The 18,961-nt window shown below is 40.1% G+C and overlaps 1 protein-coding gene across 2 annotated transcripts in view; it reads left to right on the top strand.

Annotated features, from left to right (window-relative positions):
• The window catches only part of ANO5 (anoctamin 5), a 78,877-nt gene extending 73,390 nt beyond the window's left edge, over positions 1 to 5,487 (top strand). For both annotated transcript variants that reach the window (XM_019519471.1, XM_019519472.1), the window contains one exon: positions 37 to 5,487. In XM_019519471.1, the coding sequence (XP_019375016.1) occupies positions 37 to 261 (225 nt within the window). In that variant the 3' untranslated portion in view covers positions 262 to 5,487. The remainder of the gene's footprint in view (positions 1 to 36) is intronic.
• Positions 5,488 to 18,961: the final 13,474 nt, after the last annotated feature.

The raw sequence follows: 18,961 nt of genomic DNA on the forward strand, positions 1-18,961 counted from the left end.
CTTCCTTCTCACTTTCCCTTGCCTCATTTTTTACAGCATGTTGTGTTCATCGTCAAATTCTTTGTGGCCTGGATGATTCCCGATGTCCCAGCTGATGTGACGGCCCGAATAAAACGTGAAAAGTTCATAACACAAAAAATCCTACATGAGTATGAACTCAATAAGCTGAAGGAGAAGCTGTGCCAAGGCAAGACGTATCAAGGCATGGAAAAGGAATTCATTGCCACAGAAGGGAAAATGGAGTTATCTCAGGCAATGTAACTGCCTGGAGGAGCTGCCTGTTGGATTTTAACCTTTGAAATGCTGGGCCTTATTTATCTATGATCTCCTCAGTATGCAGCATGTTGAAAGCCATACACTCGTTTTAACCCTTTGCTTTCAGTCCAAAGATTTCAAAGGCATAGCTTACTGAGCATCATAGGCTTGGTAAGTGCTATTTCTTGATGCCTGTGTCATGATTGTTAGAGGCCACTGCTTTCTATCTCCTTGTAGTCCTGAATATTGGTTAAATCACATATCAAGAACATCCTATAACATAGACCTCCAGTTCAGGGGATGTTGCCACCTTCTACAGGTCTTAGATGCCAGAGGGTCATGGCTGCCTTGCCTGCCTTATTTTGGGAAAGGCTCCAGCTGGATCCCAAGTAAATAGAAGGCATTATAGTGGGAGGGGGTTTCTGCTGTGAAAAATACTGCAAATTGTACCATAACATTGCAAGTTAATTAGTTAACATATGCGGTATGTGGTAGAATGAGTGTTTTTTGGATCTGCTATGTGAACAATACCTTACAGAGTATTTGTTCACAAGTTTGCAACTTTTATGCGTTTTGAGGGGAACATATTTTTACAAACATATTTAACCTAATTCTGCTTGGGATTATTTTAAGACCCAGAACTCAAATAACACCAGCTAGTGATGAAAAATAAAGCACTTCAATTTATTGTCATAAATAGTTCTCTGCAACTGAAGAGTTCCTCACAAAGCTTACAGTGCAAATTTGTGGAGTAAGCTTCCTTTATATTCTAAGGAGTTGTTTTAATTAACCACCCCCCCAGCTGTTAAATCTCAACTTTGCATTATATCATTAGGAAAAAAAGTACGTACTTACTGCAGGGCTGGCCCTTCAATTAGTTTCTGACTCCGCACATATCTGAGAAAGTGACAGCAAAGGGCTAAAATGGTTTGAAACTTCCTAGTTAGGGTTTCTATATTGGAAGCAACCATCAAACTATGACTTTTGAATAGGACCCAAAACTGAGAAGCAGGGCTGTCATACTGATCGATTCACGTATGCCTTTGTGTTTGTATGTGAATGTGATTGTACAGAGGTAGGGTAAGTATTCTTAATATTTAAAGAATGCCAAGTAATGTACATTTATGTCTCTTGTCATTTTACTAGGAACCTTGGACTTTGTTGTTGTTTTTATTGTTATTAGTTTGTTTTTACTATGCTAAGCAGAAATCCTTTCTGTTCTGTCATGGGGTAATTCCATATAATATACACTTTGTCAGTTACTTGTGCAAGTTACCTGCAAGCTGGTTATGAGCACTGCCCATGGTATATATTGTTTAGAGCAATTACAGGTATTTTTATGTTTTTACTGCAATTTTATACACATATCAACCCTCCAGTGCTTAGTGCCTTGCTTATATGCATTTGACACATGATGTGAAAATGATAGCCATGTGACTAGGTGGTAGAATGTATTTTTAAAGTGAACTTGCAGGTATCAAGTAATGAACCTACATGCAAAAATGGATAGGGTGGCTGATCAGTGGCCATCTCTGTGAGCTTCAGATTGTCAGCACTATGCAAACAAGCAGAAAAGAATGCAGAGTAACTGCGAGGTGAAGGAGAAATGGACTTGCTGAATTCTCTCACATGGAACCATGCTAGATAAATATTTGAGATTTTAATATATTTGCACTTTGAAAGCTATACTTCCATGCAAGTATCAAAACAAGAAAGAAAAAAAAAAAAGAAAAGAACAGCTACACTACAATTAACTGAACTTATCACTCAGCTTCTGTCCCAGGCTTGGAATCAAGATCTGGACTTCAGGGCCCTCAGACATTCTTGGGCTATGTCTGCATATCAGCCAAAGAACTCATTGTTCACTAAATCCACAAGTTTTGCTTTCCATTTTTCATTTTAGAAAAGAAAATTTGTGAAAATAAGAAATACCTGGCTTCTCATTTACGAACAGAAATTTCTAGTGATAAAGTATCTACCTCCGATGAGCATCATTTGATTCTGCTACAAGCCAGGAAGGTTAAGCCAATGTACATCTCTCTCAGTAAGCAAGCAATGCTTGTTTTAAGAGGAGAGTGGCAGCTATACTATAGTTGATTGAATACAATACTTGGCTTCCTTCCCAGGCTTGGACTTCAGGGCCCTGCCTTCTTAGGCTGTGTACAGACATTCATTTTCTACTAGGAGAATTGCCATTCTCCTAATAGACGTGTAGATGTTTAAACCTCTTCTCCCAGAGCAAATATGACCATACCAGGAGACTGAATGTCTGCATACTTTTCCCACAGCTTAACTCCTTTAGGGGACCAGAAGGAATAGAGCTAGAGGAAAGGCTCCTGTGCCTTCCCAAGACTGGGGTCACTAGTCTGGAAAAGCTATGGGACCAGAGATAGCCTTAAAGGTGAACTTGAATGGTGCCCTCCCTCCACCACACAGCAGCAAGTGGGCAGGGGTGCAGGGCAGAGGCCAGTGGGGAGGTGGAGCCATCCTTTCACTGCCCAGTCCGGCTCCCGCTGAGCAGTGGCTGGAGGTGGAGGTTAGGCTGGGGAATACAGGTGGCTGTGGGAGCCAAACTGCGCCCGCCCACCTGCCTCTGTCTGCAGCAGTGCCGCTGACTTGGAGTATGGGTGCTGGTGTGTGTGTGTGGTGCCCCCCCTGCCCACAGTACCCTGGGCAGTTACCTACCCTTAAGGCTGGTCCTGCATGGGAGATAGCTGCTTCCTCCTGTCCTATAGACCGGGAGGAGAAGGAAGAGCAGCCACCAGCTGCTCCCCACCTACTTGTTATACCTGAGTTCCTCGTGTGAGAAGCAAGCAGGGGCTTTGCCACATCACTCCCTCTGCTTGCTGCCAGGTACCAGGAGCCGAGTGCAGGGAGCGCTACCTCTTGCCTGCTTCCCCGTGCCCCTCTCTGTAGGGGCAGCAATTGAAAAGCCAGAGTGCCGGCACCCAAGATGGCAAGGCTGGCTCTCAGCCATGACAGCTTCCCCTTGCCTCCCCTTACTGCTCAGGTGAGCAGTGGGAGTAGCAATTTAAAAGCTAGAGGGGCTGGGAGTTTGGACTGGGCAAGGCATCCGCACAGCTGACTCCTGGCCACAACAACTTTTCAGTTGCCGCCCCTACTGCTCAGCTGACCCAAGGCAGACTGCCATGCCACTGCACCAAGGCTCCTGGTGCCTTCCCATGGTTAACTGAGTAACACCCCCCTGCCTCCCTGCACTCCTCCAGGTCACCCTGAAGCAGCACAAATTACAGGGGCTATTCTCCTTAGGGGAGAACCAGAAGAGGTCCCACCACAGCAGAGCAGTGGGATGCATGGGCATTTTCCCAGGGTGGGAAACTACCCAACTGTTTGTGGAAGCTACTCCTTTTCAGCAGCTTCCAACTGGCACTTGACAGCCTGCCCCTTCCCCTTCCCTCTAAGTGCCCCTTGGCTGGACAGCTTGCCTGTGAAGCTCTTCAGCTATGTCTGTACCTCTTTGGCTTCTGAGCTATTTTTCTACAAGAGGAAATTTCTTCTGGTAGAATGAACATCTGTACACAGCCTTAGTTATATAACATTGACATCCATATTTGTCATTAGCTGAAATCTCTCTGTAACATTCACAACATTTTAAAATATAGGCCTGACTCATTATAGGTGTTCATGGCTAAGATTACTCTGCTGCTTACATAGTGTACAGTGCAATAAACCAGATATATTACAATCACTGTAAATTCACACAATACCAAAACGCAAATGATACAAACACTCTGCTGTTTTTCACAAATATACTATAAATAAAATGCACAGTTTCCATATTTGTTTTCATATTTAAATTCTTTTCAGATTTCTGTTACTAAATATTAGCCTGTGGCAAAGAATGAAGTAGTAAGGCAAAAGAAACAGAGAAATGTTATCATGGTACAGGATGCACAAAAGCTGCCCTTAATGTGAAAAGCCAAATTTGAGACTGTAGCCTCAGATGTTGTGTACTTGAAGATTAAAAAGAATGTCATTTTTTTCCAGGCCTGACAGTACAATGTCTTAGTTTTTCACACTTGAAGAAGATCTGAATGATGTAGTTACACTGACAATGGATAATGCTATTTTAATACGCAGAAGGGCAAAGAGAGAAATAACTTAAAGGTTAGGGTGGAACACTCACAGGTCCCTGGAATTTTAAATAATGGAAAAACAAATTTGTTTTAGCAGCTGGCCCCAATTCTTAACCTCTGTCCATTTGTCTAAGCTCCCTCAATGTGTGACTTGATATTATAGCATGTATATTTATATACATGCCATTTAGCACACATTAAAAAAGGAAACTGGGTGCTCAACATATTTAAATATATGCATACTTGTATTTTTTAGCATCACTAAACAACTGTTTTCCAAAACAATGCCAAATTGTCACACTATTACCACTTAAAGTCACAGAAAAGAAAAGGTCCATCTCCTAATGTAACTATTTGCCTTCCCTTTTTTTAGTGGCTAAGCACTATTTTCACAAACAAATCTTTATTATTATGAGTACAGTTGTACAGGCTCATATTATTTATACATTTCCTGAAAAGTATGGCAAAATAAAAGCAAAAACAAGATTTTTCAAGTATTAAGTTATCTGAATATTTGGTTTTGGTCAAAAATTAAATACTGAGCATACAAAATACACTCTAAATGTATAGAAGTTTGCATTTTTTTAAAGTGTCCTTTAACCAAAGTGAAACTTGTTTGCTGATGCATCTATTGTAACTTTAGACAATAGTAGATTGCATCAATAAAATAATGCAAGATGATGATGATTGGCTTTTAAAATGTAAGCAGTAATGATCAGGGATTTTTTTTCCAATATAAATATAGTATTTTTACAATAGATATATTTATTGAGAATATAAGTATGCTACAACAAAACATTATAAATGATTTTCTTGAAGATTTTATTACTGTGCTTTTACTTTTTTATGTAAATGTTCAATAAAGCTGTCAGTTTCAGCCAGCTGGAGAAAATGACACAGAAGGAGTAGGGAAAAAAAGGATATTTTTGTTTACTGTACTGTATGTCTTGCTTGTTTTGATCCCCCTGTATCGTCATGTAAACAGACTGGCATTTTTGTCTGTTAAAGTATGATGCTGATGTATAAGATATACTAATCCTGGGATAATTTTTTAAACATTGCATTCAGCTAAACTATATGTACATTTAACAAGGTTTAAAATGTGTTGGCGAATAAAGCAGTGTTTATTTTTTAATTCTACTGTTCACTTGGTTGTGAAATCATATTCGCTTTCATAAAATCCAGAGTATCTGTAGTTCAAGGAGTTCAAGCTTGTTTGTAGTCCCTCATGGAAAAGCATATAGTGTATTTTTGTTACAGAAGAATTGATCATTAATTAGGGATTGCCTCAATTCAATTTATAGTACACTATATTTAGATAACAGAATACATGCTAACAATTGATATTTTTAAATAGTATTGACTTCACTCTTTTTACTACATGATTTCCTCTAAAAAAGGGTGAGGTGGCCCCTAACTCATTTGAAAAATCTAATGCAAAATCCCATGATGGAGCATTTTTTGTATCATAATAATGGTTCTTATTAAGCCAGTTGCAAGAGAAGTTTTTTCCCCTCAGATGCATGTGGGTTTGCAATTTACTGTGACCTAAAAACTGTATATTATACCCAGAGTAGGGTTATCCTTAAGTGTTCTTCATGTCTTCTCCTTCCCAGAACTGCAGCTGGGTGAAGCAGTTCATGACGTATTCCATGTTCATATAATTTAATTTACGGCACAAACAAATAAGACTACACAGCCTGTCATCTAAGCCCAGCCATATTTCCTTTTGTTTCTAAAAGAAAACCTCTTCTCCTGAATCCAGTAACCTGAGGCAATTTCCTCACTTGCCTTCTGGTCCCAGAATCTCTCTCACATACAGATATCACAAATAGAAACATTTGGAATTTACCATTTTAGGAGTACTTTAATTAAAATACTGGACCCAATTCTGTTATTGGTTACAACTGTACAACCCCCACATTACCCCTGCTGGACAAATGCACCTTTGCTACATTTCAGAGGTGTCAGAGATATAGCCTGCAGTGCTGCAGCTGGATCTCAGACCAGCAGCGTGTACAGCATGCACCAGCTCTTGGGCCACCACATGCAGTGCATGGGGCCAGTCCAGGGTCCATGCTGCATGCAGTGCCTGTACTGGCCAGGTCCCACATGCTGGATCTGGCACATGGGTCCAGTCTCTGGGGCCTAATCCAGCCTGCAGACCAGCCCTGGACCACTCCTCTAGCCTGTGGGGCCTGATAGGTTTTGATACCCCTGCTATTTTTGAATGTGTGTACTTGACAAGCACATCTAGTTGACAGTGGGCACACCTACATGAGATGATTACTTTAGAGCTCCCTAATTAGCTCTTTAGTAACGTCTCCACATCTACATGTGTGGCCTTATTAGGCCTCAGTAAACTAATACACTCCACTGGAGGATAGTACCTGTAAATACAAGTCTGCCCTGCTGCAGACTTTTTTAATGCAAAGCAATGCACATGTAGTCACTGCCCCAGGTGGCTGGAGTACTTCAGTGTAGAGTACTTCAGCGTGCTACCATGTGTAGGCTGCTTGCTGGTTAGCTCTGCACTGAAGCACCATAGTGCCCCAGCCAGCTGCTCTGCACACGTTGAGCTAGGCATAAGCAGCCCCAGGCTAGCAGGCTGACCCCTGGGGCCCCCTGTCAGCCAGCCAGTGCTGCTTAGACCCAGGTCACCATTCTGCAATCCCAGGTGCACGTTCAAATGCCACACCCAGGAGCAATAAATTCCAGCATAAGAAGTACCAGAGTTTATTGCTTCACTTTAATTGCAAGTGTAGATGCACCCATTATCTCTTATTCTACCAACTTTATAGATGGGAGAGATGTTAGTCTTTGGGGGACAAAATGCCCTGCTTCAGTAGATATAGCCTAAATTAACCAATAAAAAGAGTTACTTTTGTTTAACCCTATTACATAAATTAAATTACATAAATTAAAGTGATCTCTCCAAAAGGAAAATGGACAGTAAACCTGTGGAGCAAAGATATGGGAACTTTATTCAGTTAAATAAATAGCTTATATCATGAATATTGGGGAAAGGGTAAGAGAGGTAAAAAAAGATTCTCTGATGAAGAATTTTTAATTAAGTTTACGCATTGATTTGTAATACATAAAAATAATGTAATCCCCTGCTTGACCTTGCCATGGGATGTTGGGCATCCATTACAGATGGGAGTAAAGCCCTGGTGCATCTGGTTTCTCTTTCAGCATTTGTTATCATTATATTCAATATTCAGCAGATGCTGTGACTATTAATATATCCATAGTGACAGGACATAACACGTTATCAGAGTCTCTCTGAAGACAAATAATTTGTGTTCGAAAATGAGTCGTGTAAGTCTGGATTCACTCCATCCAGGCTTTGAAGGTTATTTTCTTTTAAATGTTAGGAAAATAATTAATACAGATACAGTAACAATCACCGAAAGCAAATATAAAACTGATGGAAGAAGAGAGAATGCTATGAATCTTAGAGAAAGATAAAATAGAGAAGGCAATGTGCCAAGCTATTGCCTCTGTACCAACTTTCTCTTTAGAGGGTTAGGTGGGTATTGTAAAGAAAAGTAAGAACAGTGGCAGGAAGGGGAGAGAGAAACAGACAGAGAAAAAATGGGAGAAAAATTGAAAGTTAATAAATGTACATAGGAAAGAAATAGCTATGCTTCATTAAAGGATATTCACCTATTTCATAAGTTCCAACAAAATAGAAAAATCAAGCTCATTCAAACACTCAAGAAAAAAACCTTGGCCTTGAAGGCAAGCAGATGTAGGGTTAAATCCTGGTTGCATTGAAATTAGCAGCAAAACTCCCTGCACAGCAGCAGTCCCACCAATATGCTTATATGGACAACTAGACCTTGTCTGACCTGAGGATCACAGGCCTGAGCATTCCCTCCACTTACTCTTTTTCAGTCCAAACACATTTAACTAAAATATCTTCCAGAAAGGCATCCAATCTGGAAATGTAGAATTCAAGATATAAAGAATCCATGCCTTCCCTGGCAGTTTGTTTTATGAGCTAACTCATCAATGACAAAAAGTTTCATCCCTAATTTTACTTAATTTTCCCTATGCAAAAAAATTGGAAAGGAATTCTCCAGAGTGAAACACAGTAGGACACTTGGCATTTAGCTGACTGTAGTGGTGGATGAAATGTTCTGATTTTAAATTTTTCCAACAAGCATGAGAGATCCATAAAACACATTGCACTTTAATTGTATAAAAGTGCAACTTGTTAGAAAGCAAGTGCTACAGGGGAGTGTAAAAGGAAGCATGGTCCAAGATTTAGAGTAGATTTGAATCTGTCTTGAAATGGTTGAGGGCTACAACCAAATTATTTTGTCTAAAATGTTTATAAAAGTCATGGCCAGTAAACAAGTGGGGAAATAGGAAAAGGACTTCCTGGAACTGATTTCCTGAAAAACTGAAAGATCAACCCAAGCCACAGCTCAAATTGTAGCCCCTATAATCATAAAGTTTTGGTCAAATGGAGGGAAAGGGGTAATTATGGTTCCTGTAAGTGTCCCCCCTACATTAGATAAGGAGACAGGGACAGAGTGAGAGAACTGACACTATGTTAATCACCTATTTTGAGACTGGAAAAGAAAGGTTCCTTTTTTTTTTTTAAGGTATCACATCCATACTGGGCAAGATCCAAGGAGGTGATCCTCCCCCTCTATGTGACACTGGTCAGGCCGCAGCTGGAGTAGTGCGTCCAGTTCTGGGAGCCGCACTTCAAGAGGGATGTGGACAGCGTGGAGAGGGTCCAGAGGAGGGCCACTTGCATGATCAGTGGCAGCAGGGCAGGCCCTGCGAGGAAAGGCTACGGGCCCTGAACCTTTTCAGCCTCCACAAGACAAGGCTGAGAGGGGATCTGGTGGCCACCTATAAACTTGCCAAGGGGGGCCAACAGACAATGGGAGAGTCCCTGTTCCCCTGAGCACTACTGGGGGTAACAAGGAACAACAGCCATAAGTTGACTGAGAGTAGATTCAGGCTAAATATCAGGAAGCACTACTTCACAGTCAGGGTGGCTAGGATCTGGAACCAACTTCCAAGGGAAGTGGTGCTCATCCCTACCCTGGGGGTCTTCAAAAGGAGGCTAGAAGCCACCTAGCCGGGGTTGTTTGACCCCAGTACTCTTTCCTGGTCATGGCAGGGGGGCGGACCTGATCTGCTTAGGTACCTTCCGACCCTACCAACTATGAAACTATGAAACTAAGATGAAATGAAATGGTGAATTTTAGCCTATCAACTTGGCAGGTCTCCAATATGGGTGTTGGAGCCTGAGATGTCCAGTTCTCAGATAAAACAGAATTGGAAATAAATTTAGAGGAAAGTATCCCCTAAGGAAGCTGGAAAGTGTGGTTAGGGCAGATAAGGTGTGGTAGAGCAAAGACATTCCTCCCTTTTACAATTCTTCTACCTTCAACAAAAGGACAGTTGGAGTCCAAGTAACAGGAGGGAGCAAGGGCTGATGGCAACCTGTCATGAAACCACACAAAAATTTGAGGCGTTCATAGGATGTCAGGCATGTTTTCTTGAGTTTTACTGATATGGCACGTGTGTCTATGTATAGGTAGTGTCAAGCTATATTTAGCTTTATCGTTATTATGTCTTGATGTCTTGTGATATTTAATATAAAAATGTATCAAAACTACATGTATATTTTAGCCAAGAATGTTTGGTAGGGCAATGATTAACTTAAGTGTTCCTCATCTATTCAAACTTGGAAGAAGTAATGGCTGAGAATTAGCATCTGACGTGAATGTATTTGCTCATCAAAGGATACAGGTTGTAGCCATATTGGTCTACAGGCAGAAGGAATCAGAACTCATGGTAGGTGATGTCTTTTATTAAACCAACTAGATATTTGCAAAAAAATATATTTTTTTGCAAGCTTTCGGGCATACTCAGCCTTCTTCAGGCATAGGAGAATGCAAAGTTTATAAAATTTCTCCAAGGTGAAAATGAAAATTCATGAATTTTACAATCTTTGCATTCTCCTATGCCTGAAGAAGGCTGAGTATGCCCGGAAGCTTGCAAATAAAGAGGGGTTTTTTTGCAAATATCTAGTTGGTCTAATAAAAGACATCACCTACCATGAGTTCTGATTCCTTTTGCTCACCAAAAGAAGACTTGCAGATGTGGTCTGGAGCACATGAGCCAGGCCTCTCCTGACAAATTTATATAATAAAAGAAGGTACCCATAAGATTAACACCTGGCTATTCAGAGAAGGACATTTCTTAGCAGGCAAACTAAGTCAGAGACAGTATCATTTGGATATATCTGAAAGGATGAAAATATTCTCCTGCTCATAATTAGATCAGGAATGACTTCTTATCTGTTAAGCGCACACACACACACACACACACACTGGAGGGCAGGAAGTTACAGGCACAGTATGGACTCTGCAAGAATCCAATGGATGATGTGTCTAGATGAGCAGATAAGAAAACCTACTTAACCCTTGCCTTGGGCACAAGGTGTTATGTCAAGTTTTCCAAGGCCTAGGGAAAGGCTTCGGGCCCTCAGCCAGTGACTGAGTACTCTGGCTGATAAAAGAAGCAGCGGAAGACCCTGACAAATGTCAGAGGCAACAGCTACTTTCTAGCATGTCAAACTAGGTAAAAACTGCATTCTTGGATTTAAGATGCAGGGTAAGGTCAGAGTACGGTTTTAAATTTTTCTTGTGTATATTTATTCTTATATCTGTCTGTATCTCAACATATGGTTACTGATTTCTTATGTTTGGTCTGGTTTCTATAATACATTTATTGTCAGTGATAACTGTGATACCAGATAATTTGACCATACAAGCAGTCCTTTTCTAAGAAAAGCTAGATCATCCTTTCCTGAGTGCATGACAGGACAAGGGTATGATTCTTTTGGCAAAATCTCCTCTGCTAAGAGCTGTCAAGACCTGGGTAATGCAAGTAAAGTTGAGGCACCATTGATCAGGGAGTTGACCTTTGGAGAATCTAGGTCTGCCATCAGTGGTCAAGCAGAAGACAGCAGAGAGGGCTTTTGGGCTGAAGGGCACCCCTGAAGATGTAAGAATATCCTGGTGTTATTTCTTAAAAATGTGTCTGGCTGAGTCTGGGGTCAGGTTGTGTCACAATGTCCTCAAAATGATGGATACAAAGGAGGAAGGAATGACAACCATCACTATAAGAAAGATATTGGAAAAATCTCACGAGTTAAGTTCATTTTGCAGCCTGGTGATGTGCCATTCTTCCCACATGTACACGACAACTGCAATCCCTGAAAATCTAACCATATCTTTTTCAGCCCAGCATTACCATCTTTAAACAGGGGTATTGGAACTTAGGTTGAAATGGTTAACTACCTAAACCCTTAATACACACATACAGCACTTCGTTACAATTTGCAAAGCTTTTTTTGCAAGACTGAATATTGAGAAAGCTGCTTGGAGTTGTGTATAACATGAAATTCAACAGCCAGGTGGAATGTATGAGCATTCTCTTTCCAAAATTACTCAATTTTATTTCTCATGAAGAAATGACTTAATCTAAAATATGAATTAAATCAGTCCACTATCATTAGCTGATAGACAAAGCAGTGTTGCTGCAATTAACTAAGAAACAATACCTCCTTTTCCTGGAGATTACTAATTTACCTTGATTTGCCCTTTTGTATTCTAAACATTCACATCTGTTGCTTTACAGCACTCAGCACCAACTGAGCAATCTGTACCAGGAAAAAAATGCCAGCATGTATAGCTCCCTTCTTAGATGATGGACAGCTACTGAATATAAATATGAACAGGAACAGTTTAATATTAAACTCTGATGGATTTTTAACACATTTTGTGCTTTAAATTGAACCATAGTTGGCAACAGGAAGAACAGATTAGAAAGGCCAGTGGACTGATCTGATAATTCCTATGTTCCTATGTATAACGGCTCTTTGTGGAATGCTTCCTGCATCCATGAGACCAAACTCTGAAGTCTGGTAAACAGGTTCAAATCCAGATTCATCTCAGGGAAGAGCATAAAGTCATTTCAGATTTAAACTGGTCTAACTGACATCCTGCCCAATCATAGATCCCTAAGTTAGATGGGCACAGTTTAAAAACTGTGAAATCAATAGTGGGTAATTAGTCTAATGGCTAGTTAATTATAAATGGAGAAAAGCCATGTCATTGTTAATGAGAACTGCAAATCGAACCTCCTGCAAGCAGCACTGAAAACAAAACGAAGTCTACAGATCTGATTCTGTTCTGATTTAGTTGTAGTAATCTGGTGTCTATCCAATGCAACTCACTGAAACTGGAAGTGATAGAAAAAACAGCATCACCTAAATTGATATAGAGTTGTATTGTACTGATGAACACATATCAAACATTGCCCACGAACACTTGTGTCTCTCTAGAAAGTCAAGGCAAATTGGCCTTTCCTACTACAATCAGTGGATCAAGTCCTGGTCTTTCTTATACAGGTGAAAACTTAAGTAACCTGCAAGTAGCAGATGATGTATTCTTGTCTTAGACTATTGTAACTACAGCAGTCTTCCACCAGATCCTACCTGTCCTGAAACATCTTCCTACAGGTCAGTGTGACCTATCAGACTGAGTAACAGGAATCCAGGAATGTGTTTTTTTCTCTCTCTTTATATATATATACACACATATGCACACACATACACACACACACACACATATACACATGCATATATATACACACACACTCACATATATGTGTGTATATATATGTGTGTATATATATATGTGTGTGTGTATGTGTATATATATATAAATTAAACTTCCACCACTTTCCAGTCTAAAATATGAATTAAATTCAACTCATATCCCCAGTTACCCATATCTTCCAGTATCTTTCCAGACAAGAAAGGAGTCACACTTCTCACCTTTAAACACAGTCTACTTAACATAAAAAGAGCAAGCTTCTTGACTCCCCAGTGGCATCGCCTTTGCAATAAAGATAAAGGTGTTTTGTCAGAGGAAGATGGCACTGAAATCTAATAGGAAGTAGGCAACATAATTTCTACTGAGACCAAGTGTACAAAGCAGTTGGGTCTGTTATAAATGATTCATGTTTTTCTTCCCACAACTCAGCATAGCTGAAGTACGTGCCTTCAATGCCACATTCAACAGATGAAACTGTCCTATGCTCAGCAACAAAACCATTTAGTAGAGAAGTTCAAGATCTGTTTTTTTCCTGTTCCATTTAGCTCCATCCATTGATTTGTCATAACTATTTCTCTATGCAACTTAATAGAGAAAAAATATTTAGGAAGCATGACCTGAATGCTAGATGGTTCTGTTTTTACTGGTTTCAAGAATAGTTTATAGCAGAGGAATAAAAATACCTAACTAGGAATGTATTAAAATGAATGCGCTTCCAGGAAAGCTAGATATAAATCTACATTGTGTTGCCACATGTTCATAGTTTAATGTTTTGCTATCAGTTTTCCTTGAATAAACATTTCAGTTGACACTATCCCATTAGCAGAGTCTCAGTAAACAGTGTAATGTTGTAGTCAGACAGTGAACAGTTCTCAGGTATTACCATCTATACTGCTAACTCTTTGGGTGAAATACTGACATATTGATATCAATGTAAATGTTGTCATTGACTTCAGACAGGGCTAGGATTTATCCCTCACTACATGTTATAGTGACAGGCAGGTACAGACCAGGGCATGACATTACTATGGAAGTTCAAAAACGTTGGAACCAATCCAGATTTTAATGGACCTGACTTGGGCATTCAAACGTAGGTTTAGGGATTTGAGAGAAGATTTGTGATAAATTCAATGTATGAGTTGTATAGTAAACAAAGCTGTTTCCCCCTCATGTAATAACAAATGGTTAGCTGGTAACCTTGCTGTCTCTCCCTCTAAAGCCATCAAGGGGATGTTCAATGAAACTAACAGTGAGGAAGAATCAGCAGTAAATACAAAATAATAGAACAGCTGTACCCAAATGCAAGGAAATATTTCTTCAACCAGGCTGCAGCATTCACTGGTTTGGAAAGTCAAAATCAAAGATTGCAGCTAGAGGTTAAATAGAGCCAGATAAGTGTATGACCAGTGACAGGTATGATATTTTTTGCATGGGAAGGTAAATGTTGTTAAGCTGCATGCTGTTAAATACAAGATGCTGGCATTGGGGGTCAGCATAACACTGCACAATTGACAGTGCGTATTACAACAACTTTTTTAGCTTTCTCTGGAATAATTCAGGAAACAATAAGCTGGATTCGGTACTCTAACATGGTAAATCCTATCAGACAGATCCACAACAAATCTGTAGAGGCGTGAAATGTTTTCCATGAATAGGTTTCCACTTTTCTATCAGAAGCATAAATTATGTTCCTCCATGACACTGCCCCCCATCTTCCTAGTGACACTACAGGGGACTGTCAGTGTTCAGGGGGACTCAGATCCATGAAATATCAGAAACTGTCTAGGTGCTGAGCCTATTAAGAAAGGGGGTCGCAACCAATGTAAGAGGCATTCCTTGAGAGCATAACTCCATTGAAGCTGAGGGAATGTATTGACTGAGATCAGAGACAGACCCCTGCCTTTGTTGCCTGGGATGAATCCTTGGGTTGTTCCATATTTGAGCAGCTTTTTTTTTGTGCTTGTTTTGCTTTTTTTTTAACCTAAGGGACAAATATCTAGCGCCCTTTCCTTAATGGGTCAATTTAAAGTAACCTGTGTAAATGACTTCTCCCTGAGATTTTTAGACCCTTTCTCCCTGCCTTTTGATGTATGAGAGGACATTCTGACTTGCAATGTGTGTTTTATGAAATAGCAAAAGGAAAACCATTGCTTTTTAACTGCATTTTTGTTCTTGTGTCTTTATGCATGAATAAAACATAACTTATGGTGACAATCCAGACACTGATATGATTCATGTCTAAACTAAAGGTCGTCACAACAACTGAATGCCCAACTGAGTCTAGGTGTTCAAGCAAGCGACATTCAGCAGTTTCACTGCGTGAAAGTGCTCCCTGTGTGGCATCAGTAATATGCCTGGGCTATAGCTAGTGGGGCCACCAGAGTGGCTTGAGAGACAGAGATAGCATGCCAGGGTCACCTGCTAATCATCATCATCCAATAACCTCAGAAATGAAAAGCTGTTTTGAATAGTCTGTTAATGAATCAGATTCCAGTTGGAGGAAAGCTGTTAAGAAAAGACTCGTGGTGTGAAGCCCCTCTCTCATGACGAAGAAATGGAGTGAGGCAGTGATGCTGTGGACAGGCTTGAAGCAAACTAGGGTAACTGCCTGCTGCAGGGCCCCACATGCTGGCATACAATTAGAAGACTTAAATGTAAAGTCCCAGTCTGGCCATCCACTTGCCCAATAAAATAAGATGGGGGAGCCATGCTACCACTAGTTCATACAATAAACTAAATTCAGGGTGAGTTCTGAAGGGGTAGAAGGTTGCCTCTATTTTTGTACCAGGCAACTGGAAGATATTAACTGCAAAGGGAAAATTCACAACTGTGAAGACAATTCATCCTGACTGACTTTTCAGCACAGGAAGAAATCACTACTTCACTTTTTGCCCAGTGTAATCAGACACCTCCCCATGCCTGGAAATCCTTCCCCTCCTCCTGTCCAGCCACAATACCATTGTGTCATTGAAATATCATTCACACATCTGTCATGTCAGAGAGCTTACCATGTACCTTGGTAAATAGGTAAATCAGAGGAGCAACAGCCCAGTGCATGCAGCAAAGATGAGGAGCATATTTGGCCACGTAAGTGCTTGCAAAATGTCTTTTTTAGAGGAGAAGGAATACTGTGTCATATTAAGGTAGCTGTGTGCGGGTTTCCTAATTCAGTTTTTAATAATAGCTAGTTCAGTCCACATAATAATGAACAATTCTGGGACTTATTAGTTAATTAGTCCACAGGTTGTAGCTTTTAGTGTAAGAAATGTAAGAGGTTTGCTGTTATCAAAGCAAAATTTTCTTTTAGAAGCATAGTGTTTTAACTCCTTTTAGATCTCTTAATTGCAGTCCTTAGGAGATAGCTCTATGAGAGAACTTATGTGCCTAACACCAAAATTGTTGTCTTCAAAACAACTACTCAGTTGCTCAGTTATTATTTAACTATGGAGATACCTTAAGTCTGCAAAAACCTCAATTTTTGATAGTCCAACAGAGAAAGTACACGTATGTGACCATGATTCTTCTCTAATGATTGGATCACTTATCATGAGGGGCAGCCCTGGCTTTCTGCTCTACTGAATCTGTGATATGAATGTGCAGTGGTGCAGAGTCTGGGATCCAGCACTTCCGCCTCCCATAAGGTGTCCTAACGGTTCAGCCACAAAGCCATGCTTGCCCTGAATCTCTCTCTTTAACCCAATGTTGTATGAATATTATGCAAAGTAGAAAAGCTTGAGCAGAAGAAAGTGACAGGTCCTGCAGCCCGTAGTAGGTACTTCATTGCAGAGACTGATAAAACATCTGTTCCCGGGATCCCAGTTCCAATTGTTCCAGAGATGAGAGAGAAGATGGAAATACAAGTTTGGAAAGAAAGCAGAGAATCCTTGAGGATCTAAGATGATAACCACAGCAAAGGAAACAAAAGACCATTAAAATGACACTTGCTGGTGAAGCAAATTTTTGTCTCAATTTCTGCAGTGCATTTGAGTAATGGATCCAGATACCTGCTTTATTTTGATGCATTTTTCCTCTTTCTCCATTTATGAATTGTCTACTGATAAATTCCTTAAATTTACTTGCTATTCGCAACTGTAAACCAAATAATTCTTGTGAATGACTTATCAGTGACCTTTCCAAGCAGTTAGTTAACAGTGAATATTCACTATATGGAATTCAAACTGTGTTGATTAGCTTTGTTTCTCTGTGTAGATTACACAATGCATTTCTGTCATTTGACAGGTTGAATGTGTGTTAGAGTAATCTAATTTGTAGGATCCAGATTTAGCACAAAGGCATCTATATATTAGAAATTTGTGCACACAGATATTCTCTGACATTTGTTTAAAAGCTGTTCCCTCCCAACTAATCTTCCCCTATTTTACATGTGAATGCATAGAAAGAGAACATGAACACGGTGCAAATTCATATAAATTAATAGTAGCAAATACTTTACAATATGTGCCTAGATCTACCTTTCTGACTTTGCATTGCTAAATTCTCATCTACCTTATATAGATTTGGAAATGAGGAGTTATACAAGTGCAGATGAAAGAATCAGAGTTACTATAATGGGAGACCTGATCTAAGGCTGTCAGGACTTCTGCTCTGTTTCAGTGGAGTTTGGAGCAGACCTATAATAACTTGTTGATTTTATGTCCAAGATTTATTAATGGGCTGGTTCTGCCCCTGAGAACTGTCCCTGCTAACATCATTTTTCAAACTGGTAACAAAGATAAGAGAAAATCATAGTATGTTCCTATATCTCACTGTGAACTTGCTGGCTGACAGGAGACTTCATTTAGATACAACATGTGCAGTCTCATCATTTGTTTATTCCCTTTTGTATCCGAGCAGAAAGCAGAGTCAGACTTTTGTGTAAGTGCCGGCACTATCCTGGGAACCATCCAGAGGACTCTAATCCCAGGGATTTTTGTCTTCATCCTGACTGCAGGATTGACTTTGAACATCTCTATCATCTGGATCCTTGTATTCCGGGTGAAGCGCTGGAACAGAAGCACAGTTTTCCTTTGCAACCTGGTTTTAGCTGACATCACCTGGATCTTAACCCTTCCATTCCTGATCTATTACCATCTGAATCAGCTGCACTGGATCTTTGGGGATGTTCTTTGCAAAATAACCAGGACTGTTTACCACGTTTGCTATTACTGCAGCATCTACTTTGTCACATGCCTGAGTATGGATCGCTATTTGGCCATAGTACATCCGCTAAAATCCTTGCAGGTCTTAAACAAACAACAGTCACTTCTGATTTGCCTCTCTATTTGGATAGCGACTAGCCTGGTGAGTCTGCCTGTTGCTTATACTGCGAGCACACAGATTTGCCCAAACAACAAAACTATTTGCTCCCTCTATGTGTTTTCTAGCTCTACCCACATAAGCCTTCCTCTTTCCATCAGCTGCACAGTTGCTGGCTGCTTGTTGCCATTTATTGCTATTTGTTACTGTTACTGCAGTAGTGTCAATAAACTGAAAAAGATTGGCCTCCATCACTTTAAGAAAAGAGACAAACTCACCAAACTCATGTACTCAGCCTTGATAATTTTTGCTTTGCTTTATTTCCCTTATCACCTGTCAAGAAATACTTGCATCTTCTTAAGAGCTTTGAAGCCCAATGATACTGGATCCATTGAGATGGCAGACACCCTATTTTTTGTAGAGATGGGAGTATGTAGTCTGAATACTTGCATCAACCCTCTTTTCTGCTTCTTAGCTGGTGGGGATTTTCATGAACAGGTTTGCAAAATAGCCTCATCTTTTTCTCAGAGCAAAGCCTGGAGGAGTCAACAGCAAAGGAGCTCTGTGTATCCAGTATAAATTTCTCTCTCTCAAAATTTGACACCTATGGACAAAACTTGGGTCCCATTGATGTCAATAGCAAAACTCTGTGGACTTCAATACAGTCATATTTCTCTGTATTTATCCAATGGATAC

The sequence above is a fragment of the Gavialis gangeticus genome, unplaced genomic scaffold, assembly GCF_001723915.1.
Source record: "Gavialis gangeticus isolate Ggan-Ray unplaced genomic scaffold, GavGan_comp1, whole genome shotgun sequence".
NCBI lineage: Eukaryota > Metazoa > Chordata > Crocodylia > Gavialidae > Gavialis > Gavialis gangeticus.